The 20,961-nt window shown below is 36.1% G+C and overlaps 1 protein-coding gene across 1 annotated transcript in view; it reads left to right on the top strand.

Moving 5' to 3' along the window:
* Positions 1-1,211: 1,211 nt before the first annotated feature.
* The window catches only part of LOC311618707 (disintegrin and metalloproteinase domain-containing protein 5-like), a gene marked incomplete at its 5' end in the record, with an annotated part of 90,563 nt that continues 70,813 nt past the window's right edge, over positions 1,212-20,961 (top strand). The window contains 9 exons of the mRNA XM_084876258.1: positions 1,212-1,364; positions 4,480-4,535; positions 6,505-6,583; positions 6,872-6,948; positions 8,972-9,137; positions 10,061-10,126; positions 13,466-13,537; positions 13,724-13,878; positions 15,257-15,338. Coding sequence (XP_084732384.1) covers positions 1,212-1,364; positions 4,480-4,535; positions 6,505-6,583; positions 6,872-6,948; positions 8,972-9,137; positions 10,061-10,126; positions 13,466-13,537; positions 13,724-13,878; positions 15,257-15,338 — 906 coding nt within the window. The remainder of the gene's footprint in view (positions 1,365-4,479; positions 4,536-6,504; positions 6,584-6,871; positions 6,949-8,971; positions 9,138-10,060; positions 10,127-13,465; positions 13,538-13,723; positions 13,879-15,256; positions 15,339-20,961) is intronic.

Consider the following 20,961-nt stretch of genomic DNA (forward strand, 5'->3'; position numbering starts at 1 on the left):
AAATTACTTCAAAAATCGTGGACCTAAGTAAACTATACAAACACAAGCCTCAGTAAGCACCACCCCAATCTGAGAATTAGGAACCACCCAGCTTTTCCTTCCTTAACAATACACTGAATGTGAGTGAATGTTGACAGTCTTCCCTGAGCCCTACCTGCCCACAGGCTTTATGCCAACTCACCTCCAAAGGAAAAAAAAGTTATATATATTGTTGTTGATAGTATTACAGATGTCTCCCATTTCATATTTCCTCCCTCCCTCTCACCAACCTCCCCCCATCCCCGGTCCCGCCCCCTGCCCGCTTTTTCCTTCTCCCATGGAGACACTCCAGGCCCCCCCCCCCCCCCCCCAGCCCCGTCCAGTTTCCCTGGGTCTCCTGGTTCTGCGCGAGCTGCCCCTTTACTGGCCTCAACGCCTCAATGCCTCAACGCCTCAACGGCTGTTATTCGGCCAGAGGGACTCCCAGAGAACGGAGCCATGTTCTCTCTTCTGGTCCTTTTCATGGGACTTGGTGGTCTGCAGGCAGGCCTCAGTAAGTCCAGACCCGTGTTCATCCCCCACCCAAGCTTTTGAGGGGACTTGGTTTGCTTAGGGGGCCTGTACGTTTTTGGGTCCAGCTTCTGAGCCCAGACCTTACCCAGGCCCCTCTCTTGCCCCACCCATTTTCTCCTTACCCTTTGCTTCAGGGCCTAGAGGCAAAAAGGCAAAGAGCCAGCCTCCGGGCAGAAAACCTTTCACTTCTCTGGAGTGGGTTTCCTTTTCTGTAAAATGGACAAAAGTGAAATATGTGGTCTTTTCCACATTCAAAATTCTGCTATTGTTGAAATGATTGCATCACCATAAAGAAGGTATTTAATCTAGGGTTTTTTCTGTCTGACCCCTGTCCTCAGCCTGCTCCACTGAAGATTGTGGGTCACCCTTGCATTCAATATTTTCCCTGCAAATGATCCTGTTTTTCCACTTCCACACTTTTTTTTTTTTTGCAACACTGTAACACTGTATTTGTTACTCAGTGTTGCTTAGTCAAAATTTTCAAACTGCTCAACTAGGGGTGTGTGTGTGTGTGTGTATAGAGAGACAAAGATAAAATAAAAACTTGAGATCTTGGCAAGAGTTAAGAAATTTGTAGGTAAGAGTGACCAGAAAGACAATGGAAAGGAAAAGTAGATGCACAGATTGTACAATAATTTTTTGATAATGTAGAGAAACAAATGGAGAACTGGATTTTAGAAATTGATAATGTAAAATCAGGTACCAAAGTAACTTCGCTTATTTTTATTTTAGATCCTCATAAAACATTTCTGCAGAACACGGTTCCTGAAAAGATTTCATCCTCTGACACAAAAAGAGATCCAGATAATAATGTAATGGGAAATAATATTTTTATATCTTTAAATTGTGTTGTTTTTAATGTGAAGACCAGCATTGCGGAACAAAGAGCATTTTTGAAATGTGTATAAATGTGTGTGACTCCATATGTTTGCGTGTTGCTGCTGAGGATAAAGGATTTTTAAGTCAGGTGTCTTTCTTTAAAATGCTGATATCTTGTTTATCATGTATTTTTTGCATTAATTTTGATATAAAGTATTGTATTCAGATAGTATTTATATTGATTCCTGAGTTTTCTATTCCCCTAGTCCTGGCCCTGATGGTTCCCCTAAGCACAGTAGTCCTCCTCCTATCCCATCTGAAATTCATACCAGTCCTCGCCCCTTTTATGACTGACCGGCCAATCGTTGAATTCTGCACTTGTCTAATCTCTATTATTAAAAAAGGGGCGTTTAATATTGTGGAAATTCAGTGTATTTCTTTTAACTATAACAACTTTAAAATCTCTTAATATTTTTGCAACAGAAAATTATTATTAATGTGGGATGTGATTATATTTTAATATATTCAGTATAATATGAAGTAAGACCTGCAAAAGTAATAGGGCTTAGGGGCCAATTAGAGAGCTCCCAAATATTACAAATGAAACATGGGGCACCAATTCAATTTGAAATATATATATATATGATACACACACACACACACACACACACATATATGATATGTACATAAGATGAAAAAAAAAGCATTGCATGTCTCCATACTAATTTTAAATACAAAAAATTATTGTTCAGCAACAATAAATTACAAGTATCTAAATTATATATCTCTCTCTTTCTTGAAATCCATCAGGATAACAAATCACAATGTTAAAATAGTAATGCTATAACACTGAAATCCATCAGGATAACAAATCACAATATTTTAACATTGTGATTTGTTATCCTGATGGATTTCAGTGTTATAGCATTATTGTTTTAATTTTCATTTCTTAAATAATAGTTAACAATTTTTGGGGGGGATAATTTATACACAGTGAAAAATAGAGATTTTAAGTGTACAATTCTTTGAGTTTTTACAAATGTACATATTCTTGTAATCAGTACTCAAGAGAAATATTATTCCAGATATTTCCATATGTCCACTACCCTAAAGACACTGTTCTGCTCTCTATCACCATAGGTTAGTTTTGTCTATTATGAACAATTTTTGTACACATTGTAAACATCTGTATCATCACCACACATTTCTAGGTACAGAATATCTAGCATTTCAGAAGGAGCCCTCCAGTAGCCTCCCAGTTAGTACCCACTATTCTTATTTCTATCAGCATAGATAAATGATATCTATTCTTGATAATTTATATTCCTTATAAATAGATATACATATCTTAAATAAATATACATATATTTACATATACATGGATATATGTCTATATATGGACTCATATACTATGCAATCTTTTTGTGTAGCCTCTTTTATTTAACCTGTCTTTTTTATTAATATGTGCCATTGCATGTAGTCCAGTTTTTTCTCTCTTATATAGCTATATAGTATTCCATCATATGAATATATTATGACTTTATATTCTTTTTACTGTTGCTGAACATTTGGGTTGTTTCCAGTGTGGTAATATTATGAATAAGATGCTCTGATTATTTTTGCATGTCTTTGGTATTTATATGGTTACTCATTTCAGTTGGGTGTGTACCCAGAAGTGAAAGTTCAATGTCACAGGATCTTTCTAGCTATCTAGTTATTATCTTCTAGAGGCCCGGTGCATGAATTCGTGCACCAGCGAGACCCCAAGGGGGGATGGAGTGGGGTAGGCCGTCTAGGCAGGTGGTGGGATGCTCTTTCCAGCCCCAGATTGGATCCATCCCACTGATGTTTGTGCAGGTTGTTGGGAGCTATCGGTGGCTGCTTTTATATCCTTTTTTCTTTGAAGGTCTAGAGAGGGGAAGCACCCTAGGTGCTGGAGAATGACTTCCTGTTCTGTAGCATTACTTATAAATTTTTATTGAATTTTGGTATATTTTGTAGAGCTGACATAACAAAGTAACACAAAAACTGTGGCTTACACAACAGAAATTGAGTCAGTTCTGGAGTCTAGGAGTCCAAAATCAAAGTGTTGGCTACGTTCGTTCTTTCTGAAGATTAAGAGGGAAAGATCTGCTTCAGGCTCTATCCTTGGCTTGCAGATGGATATGTTCTTCTTATGAATCTTCATGTGGATTTCTGCCTTTAAATATGTCTGTGTCCAAATTTTCTCTCTTGGTAAGGATCACAGTCATATTGGATTAGGGCCTGCACTAATGACCTCATTTTAATTTCATTATCTCTGTAAAGACCCAATCGGTGTAAGATCACATTCTGAGATCTTGAGGTTAGAAATTTACACATGAAGTTAAGAGGGACGCAATTCAACCCAAACAGCTGAATGTTTGTGCCTGAAAAGTTGTAAAAACTCTGGATGGTGTCTTTTTGGAGTTATTGTTTTTTCCCCCTTCCCATCAGTGTTGTACATTTTTTGCTAATTATATTCTACATGTAATTTTTGGATAATTTTTCTATATTTTGGTAGTATGATTGGGAAAAAGTGAGGAATCTTGGATAATTTTCTATATTTTTTTTATTGTAATATATGTAGATTTAAAATTTTCATGGTACTGTCAAATGCCCATGTATTTTTCATGTTTGTTTAATATCAAGGGATTTTTAGAGGGCACAATGTTCCATGTCCCATCCAGACTCCACTTATACCTCCTGTTCCAATGAACAGGGAAATTTACTTTCCAGGAGCGCTGGGAGTAGGCAAGCAACAGGTTCTCTCAGTGAGAGGGCACCTTTGGAATTTCCTTAAGCATGGCGAATTGATCTAAATAAAAAGATCACAATAACCAGCTAGGCCTTTCCCTCAGATACATTAATTATGGCAGGCATGTGGGGACACCACCATCTTTTTCTCAATGTAGAACTTTGAAGCTTCAAATATCCATCCACATAGGAAGGGAAGCACATGTAATGATTATATATTATTACTATCTGTAATAATTGGGTCAATATTTTAAAAGCATAACTGATAGAAAACATTATTTAACATATTACTTATAATTATTATTGAATGTATTTTGAATTTTCATGTTACAGGTTGCGTATATGATTACAATAAAAGGAAAACCATATTTTGTTTATCTCAAAAAGCAGTAAGTAATTATTTTACCTTTTTAAATTTTAACTCTTTGGTTTCTTGATTTTTAAAATAGTTATGAATAGGATAAATTCAAACCAGATGTATATTTGATATACACATAGGAAAGGAGGGGAAGCATTTGAAACCTATTACATATTCATTATTGGGTAAAGTCTTAAGCATACAAAAGACAAGAAAATATGGTCCACATTTAAAGAATTTATAATGCAGAGTAATATATTCAGACATATTAGTAGAGAAATGAGAAATTTTATTATAATGTGGCATTATGGTAAATGTGTAATCAGTAGTCTCTGAAAATCTAGGAAAGCTTTTTGGGAATAGGTAAGAGATGACTTATATCTGGAGGGAAGATACCTTTAGCTCTGTAAAGAAATGGGGTACCATAGAGAGTCACTCTGTTTAGAGGAAATCATATGTAAAACATAGAGGTGTGAGACTTTTTTCCGTGATTTTCAAAACAGTCAATGTGAATTACTAAAGAACATATTTTTTGGGGGGAGGAGTAAAATATTTTGGAAAGGTAGTAGGTAGAACTGATTTGTAGATCTAACATGCCATGGTAAGAATATTGCAAACCAAAATGTTTTCAAGAGTATACTTATGTAGGCTCATTAAGTATTGTAGGCTGATTCTGAGGGGGCAAAAGTAGAGTAGGATGTCTAATTATATGATTATATAATAATTTAGGTGAGTGATGATTGGTGGCTTGAATATATAGCATAGGTCATAGTACAGGAAAGAAAACATTCAGTAGGCCTTGAAAACAGATTTGGTAGTATGATTGGGAAAAAGTGAGGAATCTTGGATAATTTAGTTGTTGCTTAAGAAAATGTCACTTACAGTGTAATTAAATGAGGAGTATGAACAAGGGAGATCTTTATGTGAGGAAAGGGTAAGTTTAATTTGCAGTGCCTTTAAGATATCCAAGTGGGTTGTATTCCATAAATACAGGAATGTGAATCTCTAAGAAGAGATTGGTAATTGAGATATAGATTTAGCAATAATATTTTGGCTGTGATTTTAAAAAACGAGAGCTTATAAAGTGCTTATAAATAGATTGGTGGCTAAAGACTAAATCCTACTAAAGACCAATATTTTGGGGGCAGGTAGAATAAAACAAGAACAATAATAACAACAAAAAACACCATGAAGACTTATGTCCTAGACCAGGGGTTGACAAACCTTTTCTGTAAAGAGCTTTGGCTAATATTCCGTGTACTCTGTTGAAACTAAGCAATTTTGCACAAAAGCAGCTATACACAATACACAAACCAATGAGCCCGGCTGTATTTCCAGAAAATATGGCACAGAATGGGATTTGTAGCACAAGTGTAAGGATTTGCTTTGAACCAAAGTAGTCATCTTCTGGAAATAAAGATAAGAGGTGAGGATGGGTATAGGTTATCTGTAAGTGAGGTGACATGGAGGCTATGTGGGATGATGGACAGGAGTTGTGCCAAAGTTTGAATTGTTACTGAGAAAAATGAAAGAAAATTATGACCTACTTTGTTGAGAAGAACTTGGTTATGCATGTAACTAAGCTTAGTTAATACGAGTTTGTAGCAATGCAAAGAAAATCTTCCTAAATTGTGTTCTAACCTATATTTTAATTTTGAGATTCAGTTTTAAAATGTGGAATCAATGAGCAATAAAGACAAAGATTTGGAAGTTCTGTGCTGGAAATTGAGACCTATGTTGTTATATTATTTGATATTTCTAGCAATTTAGGTTGTTCATTAGCACATTATTTTGATATTATTTTTCACTGTAGTTAAAATGCTTCTCTCAGTGTCTAATTTATTATAAATGATAGAGAAGTATTTGGAAAATAGGCTAGGCCAAGATAATTGGCACTACTTTAAATTTCCCAGTTAAAAAAAAAAAAAGTAGTATGAATAGTAATTATTTCTGTGCTTTCTGTTTCACAACTTGGGCATGTTTTTGTGCTTTCTGCCTAGGTCATTTTTATATCCAACTTCTGTTGTTTATTCTTATGACAAATATAACATCCAAAAAACTAACAATCTGTATGACCAGGTAAGACTTAAGGTGTTTTTTTTTTCCCTTACACATTTCTTATTCTGAATTTTCTTTAAAAATATGAATATTCTGAAATTGCTAGAATATAATTTTACATATTCACTAAAATTAATTAAACTGGACTAGTTCTTATTTCTACATGGCACAGATTCATTAGGTAAATGCCATACACATTAATGTACTAAGGTAGCTAATATAATACATGTAAATGTCATATATGGGTTTTCCAGGTTTAAAATAAGTTATCCATTTGTTTATCTTTGTGTACTCTTTTTTTCCCCCCAGATGGATTGCAATTATTATGGATATATTGCAGGCTTTCCAAATTCTCTTGTATCCCTCAACACTTGCTCAGGACTCAGGTTGTAACCAATGGAGATATATTTCATTTGTTATTATTAGATCCCACTAGTGTATAAGTTGATCCTCCATATGTCTTTTCTGATTCTACAGTCACCTGTGTTATTTCAATTCCCTAAAAAGTGAACAAAAGTTACTGATAAAATAGAGTTGGTCACCCTGACAGCATCTGCTCCTGATGGGCAGCTACCGTATTTTTCGGACCATAAGACGCACCGGACCATAAGACGCACCAGTTTTTAGAGAAGGGAAATGAAGAAAAAAAGATCCTGAAACAAATAGTGTCCTAAAATATTTTATGTGCATTAAAACCCAACATCACAGTCATAAACACATGTAATCAACCCTGTAAAGTAAACAGCAGCATTTAGAACCATTTAGAACCATTAGCAAATACAGTCAGCAAAAGACAAAATGTACTGTAAAACACAATAACGAGAGACTTCAGTAATAAATTAGAATAAAGTTGAAGATTTATGGTAAAGGTTCTGCTGAGATCTACAGTACGCCTACCCAGTAGTCAAGCACAGCAACAGGGGGCCGAGAGGAATGATTGGGGGAATAGACGCGGCATTCTTCCGGGCCCGGAGTACGTGCCAGCAAGGGGTACAGGCGATGATTACGGTTTGGATTACGCAGTTACCGTACACCGCACCTGGGCTGACATGGAGATATGGCTGCAGCGAGGGCATGGAGGCTGACTACCATACATGGGAACTCCTCTACCACTCGGGGTTTACAGAGCGGGGCAGACACTCTGGGCACGGAGGAATGGACAGTGGCTGCAGCAAGCACACAGAGCCGGGCAAGCACACAGAGACCACACAGAGCCGGGCAAGTAAAAAAACTTTTTTTTAAAAGTATATGTGTAGGCTATATTTGGACCATAAGACGCAGGGACTTTTTCCCCCCACTTCTGGGGGGGAAAAAAGTGCGTCTTATGGTCCGAAAAATACGGTACTTGTTGATCATTATAGGATCTGCTGCTTGAGCTTTGAGCAATCTTGAGTGTAGTGGGTATTGATTGGTCTCTCCATACTTCTTCAGTTTTCCCAAATTTTTGTGTTTTCTTAATTCCTAGAATGGGTGATAATTGTGGAAAAAAAAACCCTCAATCTGATAGATACTTTTCCTCAGCTCCAATCATTTTTAAGCTGGTAGTGTCTTCAATACAGCCCACACAAATGATTTAGAAATTAAGTGTCAGGCTGAGTTAGGTATCTCAAAAAGAAGGAAGAGCACTGGTTAGTGTTGTTAAGTGGTTAGAGCTTCACTGCACCCAAAAGGTGCAGGTTGGATTCCTGGTAAAAGGCACATACCGCCGTAGCCTGTTTGGCTCAGTGGTAGAGCGTCAGTCTGTGGACTGAAAGGTCCCAGGTTCGATTCCGGTCAAGGGCATGTACATTGGTTGCGGGCACATCCCCGGTAGGGGGTGTGCAAGAGGCAGCTGGTCGATGTTTCTCTCTCATCGACGTTTCTAGCTCTCTATCTCTCTCCCTTCTTCTCTGTAAAAAAATCAATAATATATATATATATTTAAAAAAAAAAGGCACATACCTGGGTTGCAGGTTTGATCCCTACCCTGGTCAGGGTGCATGTGGGAAGTAATCATTGGATATGTGTCTTTCAGATTAAAGTTCCTCTCTCTCTCTCTCTCTCTCTCTCTCTCTCTCTCTCTCTCTCTCTCTCAAAAAAAAAAAAAAAGAAAAAAGGGGGGGGGGTGGACTAAGAGAGAGAGAGAGTACCTCTAGCTCCTACAGAGTGACTTAGAAAATCTATACCTTAGGAAAAGGTCTTGTTTAAGCACATGGATCTATGCCAACATAGTTTCTGTAAGATATTTTTGTTAGAATATGTAAAATATAAAGTGATACATATCCTGCTAGTTACCAGTTCTGTTCTGGGTAATGCCTCAAAAAACAAAGAGATAAAGTAGAAAAACTAAGATGGATTTAAAGGTAAATCTATTAGTTTATAGTTTTGGTAGGATCATTTTAAATTTGTTTTGATTATTTCACCATTCAGGGGACTCCTGCAGTTGAAAAACATCTCTTATGGAATCGAACCGATGGAGTTCACATCAGAATTCATGCACCTCATTTTTGAAGACAAAGATTATTACACTAACATTTCTCTCATAGGAATCAGTAACATTTATAATTCTGACTATCAATATAGAAAAAGTTCTGAAGTAAGTATTGACTTTTCAATTTTAATATAGTCTGTATAATTTTGTGAACTGAAAACGAATTTCAGAGTAAAATTTGGTGACTTTCAAATATAAAAGTTATTTTAGTTTTTCATGAGGTTCCTCCATGACTTTTAAAATAAATAGAAATAAATAGAGAATGAAATCTCAGAGGGAAAAGATGGAGGAAATTGGAAGAGATTAACTATGTATACATATATACATAGCCTATGGATACAGACAATAATGTAGTGAATGACTGGAGGGGACTGAGTGGAGGGGGAAAATGGAGGGGAACGGGGGACATCTGTAATAGTGTCAACAATAAAAAATAAGCAGAGAATAAAATTGAATTCTTTGTTATGCTTGTTGTTATATGAAAGTTTAGCAAAAACATAGGAAACAGATATGTGAATATAGGGTTAAAGAAACCAAAAAATGTTTGCACGTGGGCATTTGGACAATTAATGTAAATTACTCCTTTTTTCTCAATTGCCTGACAATTTGCATGATATAAATATTATGTTATCTGCCTGGCCAGTTTTTAAAACTAGATTGTTTGCTAAAAGTAGTTTCCTAAAAATTGGTAGCAGAAAATCTTCCCACATGGAAGATTACTATGAAAACTATTACAAGACTAAAGAAAGAAAAGCTATATGTTATAAAGTTAGTATTTCTAATTTCAGATATCACTAAAATCAAAAGATACCTAGGTTTTTGTATAGCTTGGGGTCTCATTAAAAATTATTTTAAACCACAGATATTTTTTGGATTGGAATTTTCCAAATAGTACCTAAATTTTGTATTTGAAAATACCCTTGTTATATAATCAGTAGCAACATGTTTCTTAGTTTATCTTTGAACATAATTTCAGTAGAAAGTAAATTTTTAGAAATTCCTTAGTATTCATGTTGTATGTTTTTCAGAGAGTTGAATTTTTCAAGTTAATTCCTCAATACCTTGAACTATATATTGTTGTGGATAAAAACATGGTAAGTCCTTGTAATATATTGTTATTTTAAAATTATTTAACATTTGTCTTTTACTTGATTTCAATGATATAATAACCCCTTTAAAACTATTTTTTGATGTTCATTTTGCTTTTAGAACAATTGATAAATTTTTTAAATTATAAATAAGTCAAATTTTTGTTAATTTATTTTGTATATATGATCACTAATTGCATTTATAAAGTGAAGCATCTTTTCATTTTCTAAACCTTGTTTGTTATTTTTCCTAATCTATATTTTCACTGAGATTACATTCTCAGTGAAAATATAGATTAGAATATCCCCAAACTCAAATGCAATAATATTTAATTTCCTAAGCCTAATTGGTAGGGTAGTCTGCTGAACACATATAGCACTTCTTCCAAGCAAAGGCAGAAAACAAGCTATCTGATTTGTTCTCAATTCTTAGTGAATAAAATGACAGAAAAACAAATGAACAAAATTTTCATAATGAGGATTAATGACTATACTTCAAATCTTGCATGGGTTTAAGTTTTGAATTTATAAACATGGGTGGTTAGGGAATTCTAAGCTATATGACTGCATTTGTCCGAGATTGATAAGATCTGAGGGCACCTGATGGAAGCAAATATTATCTCTCCCCGGTGGAATACAACTTTAAATAGGGATTCTCACAGATTAATAACAGCAGTGTATTAGCTCAAAATCCATAAAAAAAATTAGCCATAGTGAACAGGATTAAGATTTAGATAAGTTATAAAACAAAAATATTTTCCCTAAAAGAAAGTTGGTTGATTCTCAAAGAAGTAAATATGAGGCAGAGAAGTGTAGATAAAATTGTTGGCAGAGGTAACAAAATTTGAAGTGCAATGGCTCACTAAATAAAGAGTTGGAGAGCTTTTTATTATAGCTAACTTGACCCAGTACAAAGCCAATACATACACTAAAATCATATTCCTATAAAATTACAAAGCAATTAGAAGTTGGTAATCAGAATTTTAAGCATAGCAAACAAAAGGAAGGCAGTAAAGGAAAATAAACATTATGCACTAAGCATTTGTTTAATAAATATGGAACAAATTTTAAAGCTAAGGTTAAGATAAAAGATTTCAACTCAAATATTTTATTAGACGTAGGGAATAAATACTGCAGTTAAAAACAAAAGCTAAAGATTAGTGAAAAGCAAGACAAGTGACAGTATTTTATCTTTTGTTATGGCTGAGTAGTATTCTTTTTATATATGTACCACATCATTATCCAATCATCTATTGAGAACACTTCAGTTATTTTCATGTCTTGGCCACCATGAATGATGCTGCAATGAAAATAGGAGTACATATATCTTTATGAATAAACTAGAGGCTTGGTGCATAAAATTTGTGCATGGTGGAGGAGGGGGACCCTCAGCCCAGCCTACACCCTCTCCAATTCAGGACCTCTTGGGGGATATCCGAGTGCCTCTCACAATCCAGCACCTCTGGCTTCTGACTGCTCACCTGCCTGCCTGCCTGCCTGCCTGCCTGCCTGATTGCCCCTAACCACATCTGCTTGCCTGCCTGATCACCCCTAACTGCTCCCCTGCTGGCCTGATCACCCCTAACTGCCTCTGTATCACCCCTCACCTGGGACCAACGACTCACTCCTCCAGCCAGTTTTAGGCACTGTGGACCCACGCTTCCCTCCCTCTGGCCAGCCACAGGCACCCAGGACCCAACTGGCTTTGAGCGGGCTGGCCGCAGCCACAGGGGACCGCGGGTGGGCGGCTTTGCACAGGCTACAGTCTCAGGTACTGGCGCCCGGGTCTGTGGGGTGGATGGCTTGTCCCTCTCCTGGGCCACAGGCACTGGCACCCAGGACTGCAGTGTGTGTGGCTTGTCTTCCCGGACTGCAGGCACAGGTGTAGCTTCTTTCTGACACCCAGGACCCTGGGGCATGTGGCTTGTCCCTGTCCCTGGCCACAGCCTGGGTGGTTTCCATTCCTCTCTTGTGAGCTCATTTGTGTCTGGTTGGTCCACATTCCTCTCTCCCCAGTGTTGAGTGTCCGAGCCATTATGGTGTTATGGCATGAGGGCGTGATGACCGTTTGCATATTAGCTCTTTATTATATAGGATGTTTTGAAAATTTTCAGGTATGTACCCAGAAGACGGGTTGCTGGGTCATATGGCAACTCTATTTTTTGTTTTTTTTATTGAGGTGATGTTGGTTAATAAGGTTATATAGGGTTAAAGTGTACATTTCTATGATCCTAGATCTATATATTGCATAGTGTGCCTCTCACCCAAAGTCAAATTATCTTCTGTCTCCATATATTTGACTCCCTTTAACCTTAATACCCTCCCCACTTGTTTCCCTCTGGTAACCACCATACTATTGTCTATGTCTATACTTTTTTTTTTGTTTGTTGTTCTTGTTGTTCATTTGTTGTTTTCAGTTTTATATCCCACATGTTATTCTTAATTTTTGAAGAGCCTCCATACTATTTTCCATGGAGGCTATACCAGTTTACATTCCTAGCACTAGTGAATAAGAATTTCTTTGTCCCCAAAACCTCTCTAAAACTGTTACTTATTTTGTTGCTAATAGGCATTCTAAGAGATGTGACGTGGTATCTCATTATAGTTTTGGTTTGCATTTCCCTAATTGCTAGTGAAATTGAGGATCTTTTCATATGTCTCTTAGCCATTTGTATACCTTTTTGGGAGAAAGGTCTATTCGGGTCCTCTGCCCATTTTTAAGTTGGATTCTTTGTATGGTGTTCCATTATATGAGTTCTTCACATATTTTGGGTATTCATCCCTTGTCAGAGTTGTTTGCAAATATCTTCTCCCAACTAGTAGTTTGCCTTTTTGTTGGCAGTTTCTTTTGCTTTGCAGGAGATTTTTAGTTTGATACAGTCCTATTCATTTATAAAATTCCACACTTAAAAAGTAATGATTCAGTTTCATAAATAATAAAGGGCACAAGTTAAATGCATGAAACATTGCTTAAAGTCATATTATTAAGGGTCTCATGCTCTATTGACTGAGCTAGCCTGGCAGGCACTTCATAGAACTGAAACCTATATAATTTTATTTAATAAGATTACCCCAGTTAATTTAGTGAAAAATTTATAACTTTAGAACTATCATTAAAGTTTTCAAAAAATAACATATCACAAAAGACAGAAAAACAAAATCGCATTATTGTGTTTTTATTTATTGCATAAATTATATCATTTTTATAAATCATTATTTATTTATTGGATTACAATTGGAATGTAGTTCTATCATTATTTTAGAATATAGTACATTGTATATATAAAGGGTATGTGATATATTAATGGCATACACTAGTTTTTAAAAGCAATTTATGTTTTACAGTTTGATTACATGGGCTCTGATATAAAGGCTGTAACAGAGAAGGTTATTCAGATATTTGGACTTGTTAATACTGTAAGTTTTAAAAAATTCTTCTGTTTATATATTTTGTAAAAGTATCTGCAATATGTTTTGATGTGTTTGGTATTTGGTTGTGCTGTTGAACAATTTTCCAAATTAAATGTCTTGAATATGTTTTTATAAAAATTCAATGTAATGTTTAAATTTATTTAAAATTTTATATTTACCTTCTCTTTTTAGATGTTTACTCAGTTGAAACTGACTGTTGTAATATCTTCCATAGAAATCTGGTCAAATAAAAACAAAATTTCTACTTTTGGAAATCCTTATACAATATTACACAGATTTTCACAATGGAAATCTAAACATGTCTTCCATCCTGCATACTTACTTGCGTGAGTATAGTATTCTGTATTTGTACAGTATTATAGAAAAAATTCAAAATTATTTCTTGTTAATTATGAAAAATAATCATCTATTTAATATATATCCTAATATATAAAAACCCTGGGTTATAATGACCCATAACGACCAATACTTGACCAACCGGAAGTCAGTCCTGCAGTCAAGACTGAGAGAGCGCAGTTAGGGACAAGATCAGGCCAGCAGGGTGGGCAGTTGGGGGCAAGAGTAGGCTGGCAGGGGTGGGCAGTTGGGGGCGAGATCAGGCCAGCAGGGGAGATCAGTTGGGGGTGAGATCAGGTCAGCAGAGGAGGGAAGTTAGGGGCAGGCAATCAGGCAGGCAGGCAGAGGGGTTAGGGGCAATCAGGCAAGCAGGTAGGTAGGCAGGTGAGCAGTTAGGAGCCAGCGGTCTCAGTTTGCAAGAGGGATGTCCAACCCCTGTGGGATCGGGCCTAAAAGGGCAGTTGGACAGCCCCAAAGGACCCCGATTGGAGAGGGTGCAGGCTGGGCTGAGGGAACCCCCCTCTGTGCATGAATTTCATGCACCAGGTCACTAGTATTCTATAAGTTTAGTGAACATGATTGGGATGGGGGGAAACTATAAGTTAAAGTCCTTGTCCTCAATGAGCTAAGTGAAGCAAAACTTAAAAATTTCTAACTGACATAAAATAAGCTAATAAAAGTTAAGTTAGCCGAAGTCGGTTTGGCTCAGCGGTAGAACGTCGGTCTGCGGACTGAAAGGTCCCAGGTTCGATTCTGGTCAAGGGCATGTACATTGGTTGCAGGCACATCCCTGGTAGGGGGTGTGCAAGAGGCAGCTGATCGATATTTCTCTCTCATCGACGTTTCTAGCTCTCTATCTCTCTCCCTTCCTCTCTGTAAAAAAATCAATAAAATATATTTTTAAAAAAAGTTGTTACATAAAAGCATTGAAATAATTAAAGGACATTAATTATAAGTGATACACTTTCTTTAATGTTGCTTGACTTACTTTTACTACCTGTTATATTGTGTCTCCCAACTGATTAACTTTTATGTTTTTATTTTCTAATAATTGCTTTTCTCTCTAGAATCTTATGTCCAGAAAAATTTATTCATTTTTTGTAAATAAGTGAATAAGGAGGTCACAGAAAATTGAATTTTTAGGGCTGTAAAGGTTGAGGGAACCAGAATAATAAATATAAACCACTAGTGCAAGTATAATGACATATTCTTAACATTGTAGGTATGAGAAAATATGTATTTAAATTAGATTAATTCAGAGTAGTATGGTTCTTAGGACAAAGTAATTGTTCACTAATGTTTGTTATGAAAATTTATTGCCAATAATACCACTCTTAAATGCAATTGTGAGAAAATTCTTATTTTTAGTTTCAAGAAACAAATTAGTTTTAAAGGAGCTGTACTTCCCGGAAAAATATGTTTTAAGGATGAGGACGCAGGAATTGCTCTGGTATGTAATTATTATCCATTTTTTTTCTCATTATTTTCATGTTTAAAATTTTCCTAAATATTTTAAAGGATGAATAAATATGTTATATAGTTTATTCATTCTTTAATAGTATTTTATATTACTAATTTTGGAAAATAATTAAACTATATATATAAACTATATATAATTGCTTTTAAAAATAGAACAACTATAAATTGAACTGATCATAATATATTGCAAGTCAACATTTAATTGTTTTGAACAGTGGTATCCTTGCATCAATATTATTAATTATACCAATAAAAGGGTAATATGCTAATTAGATCAGGAGACCTTCCAGTAGACCTTCTGGACATCCTTCGGGACAAAGCCATGGTGGCGGAGCTGAGTCAGTGGCAGTTAGGAGCAATCAGGCCAGGAGGGCTAGCAGTTCAGGGCTAGCAGGCCAGCAGGGCGGGGGAAGGGGGAATAATTAGGCCAGCAAGGGGGGAGTAGTTGGGGGTGAAAAGGTCGGCAGACAGAGTGGTTAGGGGCAGTCCTGTGGGATCAGGCCTAAATTGGCAGTGGAACATTCCTTGAGAGGTTCCAGATTGGAGAGGGTACAGGCTGGGCTGAGGGACATCCCTTCCCACCGTGCATGAATTTTGTGCACCAGACCACTAGTCTATTCAATAATGTTAATTATTGAACATATCAAATTTTCTCTCAAAATTAAGAATTTGTGTGTATTCACTTGCTTTTTTATTAAATGACATTTTTTCCTATTTTATGCTAAATGTTTTATTACTGCATTCAAGTCTTTATGTTTTGGAGGAGCAGACTTATAGGAAAAAATAGCTATCAAATATTCATAATCCACTGTTTTCTGGGGAAAGTGAGAATGAGCTCTAACTACAGTGTTATATTCCATTTGTCACAAGTTATTTAAAAACTAGGAAAGGGAACTAAATTGAGAATGCCTCAGAAAAAGATGTGTACACTATTATTTTCATATTGAGCAATTTGTGCAGTTGGTTAAACTTTTAGTAGCAACTATAATGAAGCAAATTGCCATTGACAGATTAAAAATATTTAAAATCACTTGCGGTATGTACTTGTTATAGCATTATGTAAGTTTAAGGTCTACAATGTGATGATATGATATATGTATATATGGGAAATTATTGCCACATAAAGTTAACACAGTGGTTGGCAAACCGTAGCTCGTGAGCCACATGGGGCTCTTTGGCTCCTTGAGTGTGACTCTTCCACAAAATACCACGGCCTGGGTGAGTCTATTTTGAAGAAGTGGCATTAGAAGAAGTTTAAGTTTAAGAAATTTGGCTTTCAAAAGAAATTTCAGTTGTTGTACTGTTGATATTTGGCTCTGTTGACTAATGAGTTTGCCGACCATTGGGTTAACACATCCATCATCTCATATAGTTGCTATTTGTGTGTGTGTGTGTGTGTGTGTGTGTTGAGAATCTTTAAGTCTATTCTCTTAGAAATTTCAAATATATAATACAGTATTGTTAATTCTTATTACTATGCTGTACATTGTATCCCCAGATACTAGATGTTGTACACTTTGACTACTTTTACTCACTCCTACCTCATAGTAGTGACAACCACTCTTGACAACCACCAATCCATTCTTTACTTCAAGATTTATCCATGTTGTTTGTGTCTATATATATGTATATATACATACATGCATACGTACATATATACATATACTAGAGAGGCCGGATGCATGAAATTTGTGCAAAGGCCATGGTCCCAGCCTCTGCCCGCCTGCCACCATGGCCAGGGTCCTCTGCTGCATCTGTCGTGGCCCCTGCCTGCTAAAGCTTTGTCTGGAAAGAAGGACGTCTGGTAGGATGTTCAGTTTAATTAACATATTATATTTTTATTATTATAGATTATTATAGATATAGCTATATCACAAATTTTTTTTCACTCATCTGTTGATGGACATTTAGGTTATTTCCACATCTTGGCTATTGTGACTAATTTGCATTGAATATAGGCTACAGATATCTCTTTGAGATAGTGACTTCATTTTCTTCAGATGTAGGGTTCCCCCCCCAAATGTATACATACACATTGAATAATTATAAAGGCAGAGTTTATTAAACTACATTTCATTTTCAAAAGTGTGTATATAGTTTTTGGGACACCCTGCATATACCAACTAGTGGAACTGCTGATCCACATGGTAGTTCTATTTTTAATAGTTTTAGAAACCACCATGCTGTTTTCTATACTGGTTATACCAATTTATATTTCCAGAAACAGGAAACAGGCTTCCATTTTCTTCACATCATTTCCAATACTTGTTATCTCTTGTATTTTTGATAATAGCCATTCTAACAGGTGTGGTGATATTTCTTGTGGCTTTGACTTGTATTTCCCTGATGTTTATTGATGTTAAACACCTTTTAATGTATCTAGAGGCCATTTAAAATCTTTGGAGAAATGTTTATTCAGGTTCTATGACCATTTATTAATCAGATTACTTGTTTTTTGTTAGTGAATTATATATGAATTCCTATATTTTGGATATTAACTCCTTATCAAAGATATAATTTGCACACTTTCTCACATTCCGTAGGTAACCTTTTCATTTTGTTGATCATTCTTTTGTTGTATAGAACCTTTTTATTGATGTAGTTCCACTTGTTTATTTTTGCTTTTGCTTGTGGTTTTGGTATCATATCCTTAAAATAATTGGCAAGACCAATGTCAAGGAGATTTTTAAATATCATTCCTTTTTAAAGTTTTATGATTTCATTTCTTTTTTTAAACATTTCTTTTTCTTATTGATTATGGTATCACATAATTGTCCTCATCCCCCCAATCCCATCCCAAACCCCTCCCCACATATGCCCTCACCCCCCTGTTGTACATGGCAACTGGCCAGGCCCATATGCATGTAATTAAGTCCTTTGGTTGACCTCTTCCCTTTTACCTCCACCCTCCCCTACTTTCCCTTTGAGGTTTGACAATCTGTTCGCTGCTTCTCTTTCTCTGGGTCTGTTTTTGTTCATCAGTCTATGTTGTTTATCATTTCCTCTAGATGTGTGTCTAAGAAATACCCTTGTAAGAACCTAAACGGAGACAAGCCATAATGGTTATGCTGAGAGGCAAATGAATCAGTCTGTAGTGAGTTCCTTTCTGGGCCAACAGTTCTTTTGAGTCCCAATTTCAATGTCAAATAGTTCCTTATGTGTACATGTCAGCCATACTATTTCAGATCTGGTTGGTGGACAAACGGTGGTGATGCAGGTCCGACCATCTCTGGTTTGGTCCTGGGCATCCTTCAGCAACACGCAGCTGCCTTCTGCTGGCACGGCAAGGTGTCATCAGCATCTTCCAAATCTAAATTGTTTCTCTTCTGTCTTCATGGCTGTGATTTCACTTCTTATATGTATATTTAATGCGTAATTTTTATTGTTGATAACATTACAGATGTCTCACATTTACCCCTCTTTACCCCCATCCTCCCAGTCCTTACTCACCCCACAAGGTCTTTGCAGAGAAGCATATAAGTTCTTTGTTTTAACTCTTCTCATTCCCCTAATCCCACATCAAGAGAGAGGAAGGGATAAGAATACAGAGGTAGAAACATCGATGGGAGAGAAACATCATTGATTGAGTACATACTGCATGCCCCCTAATGGGGATTGAGCCTACAATCTGGGCATGTGCTCTGACCAGAAATTGAACTGGTGACCCCTTAGTTCCTGGGTCAATGCTTAACCACTGAGCTATATTGGCTGGGGTCACTTCTTACATTTTAATTTTCAATTCATTTAGTAAATTTTTGTGAAGTCTAAGATAAAGGGTTCCATTTAATTATTTGAATGTAAATATTCAGTTTTTCTAATACCATTTATTGAAGAGGCTATCTTTTTTCAGTTGAGTATTCTTTGCTCCCTTGTCACATATTAGTTGATCATATCTTCAGGGTTTTTTTTTTTTTTTGGGGGGGGGGCTATTCTGTACCTACACTATACTTTAAAAATGTTTTTATTGATTTTAGAGAAAGAGGATGGGGGTAGAGTAAAAGAGACATATCAGAGGGAATCATTGATTACTTTGCCTCTTGCACCTACCACCTCCAAGGACTGAGCCCACAACCTAGGCATGTGCCATGACCAGGAATTGATCCAACGACCTTTTGGTGCACAGGGTGATGCTCAACCAACTGAACCACACCAGCCAGGGCCATACCATACTTTTGGATTGCTATAGCTTTGCAATATAGTTTCAAAACTGGAAGTGTGATGCCTCCAGCTTTGTTCTTTCTCAGGATTGTTTTTGTCTGTTTGAGGTCTGTTGTAGTTCTATACAAATTTTAGCATTCTTTTATCAATTTCTATGAAAAAATGGAATTGGAATTTTTAGTAGGGATTGTGTTGAATCTTTATTTTGGATATGGATATTTTAACAATATTAATGGGGTATCCTTCTAGTTTCTTTCAATATCATATAGTTTTCAGAGTAGAGATCTTTCACTTGCTTAGTTAAATTTATTCCTAATATTTTCTGTTATGCTACTATTGTAAATGAAGCTTGTTTTTTTAAAATTACTCTGATAGTTTATTAGTGTACATAAATGCAACAGATCTTTGCGTATTAATTTTGTATTCAGCTACTTTGCAGAGTTAACGTCTTATTCCTAACCTTTTTTTGTTTTGTTTTAGGGTTTTCTGTATATAGTAGTATGTCAAATGCAAATAGTGACATCTTTACTTCTTCTTTACCAATTTGGATGAGTTTTTCCCCTTTGCTTAATTGCTTTAATTAGTACTTTCAATATTATATTTAATAAAAGTGGTGAAAGAGCACATCTTGTCCTTTTCCTGATCTTAGGAGAAACATTTTTAGCTTTTCACACTGAGTATGATGTTAGCTGTAGACTTGTAATATATAGTCTTTTTTTGTTGTGGTACTTTCTCTATACTCTGTGTTGATAATTTTTAATAAATGGATATTGAATTGTTTCTATTCATTGTTCTTATTCATAGTTGTTTTTTTTAATTTCCCCTCTCTGTTTTTGCCCATTTTATTTTTATTTAATTTATTTTTGTTGTTGAGAATATTATAGATGTCCCCCAATTTGCCCCATTTGTCCCCCTCTACCTGGCTCCCGCGGCAACCCAGGCCTTGGCAGTGACCATGGGCTATGCAATCATGAATATAAGTTCTTTGGTTAATTGCTTCCTACTTTCTCTCCCCTAATCCCTCTGATATCTGCCAGTGTTTTCCATGCTTCAATGACTCTGGACCTATTTTGTTCAGTTTATTTTATTCATTTAGATTCCACATATAAGTGAGATCATGTGATATTTAACTTTTTCTGAGTGGCTTATTTTGCTTAGCTTAAAAATCTCCTGGTCTGAAACACTGAACAGACCGTCCAACCTCAGAGAGAAGGCAAGGGAAGGGGGATAAGAGATCAACCAAAGGATTTGTATGCATACATATTAGCACAACCGATGGACACAGACACTGGGGGAGTGGGGCTTGTCCTGGGGGGAGGGTGAGGCAGGGGGGTCAATCTGGGGAAAAGGAGACTATCTAATACTTTAAACAGTAGAAAAAATTAAAAAAGAGAGAAAACATTTTTAAAAATCTCTAGGTCCATCCATGCTGTCAA

This window comes from Pipistrellus hanaki, assembly GCF_964339955.1.
Source record: "Pipistrellus hanaki genome assembly, chromosome: 3".
NCBI classification, from domain to species: domain Eukaryota; kingdom Metazoa; phylum Chordata; class Mammalia; order Chiroptera; family Vespertilionidae; genus Pipistrellus; species Pipistrellus hanaki.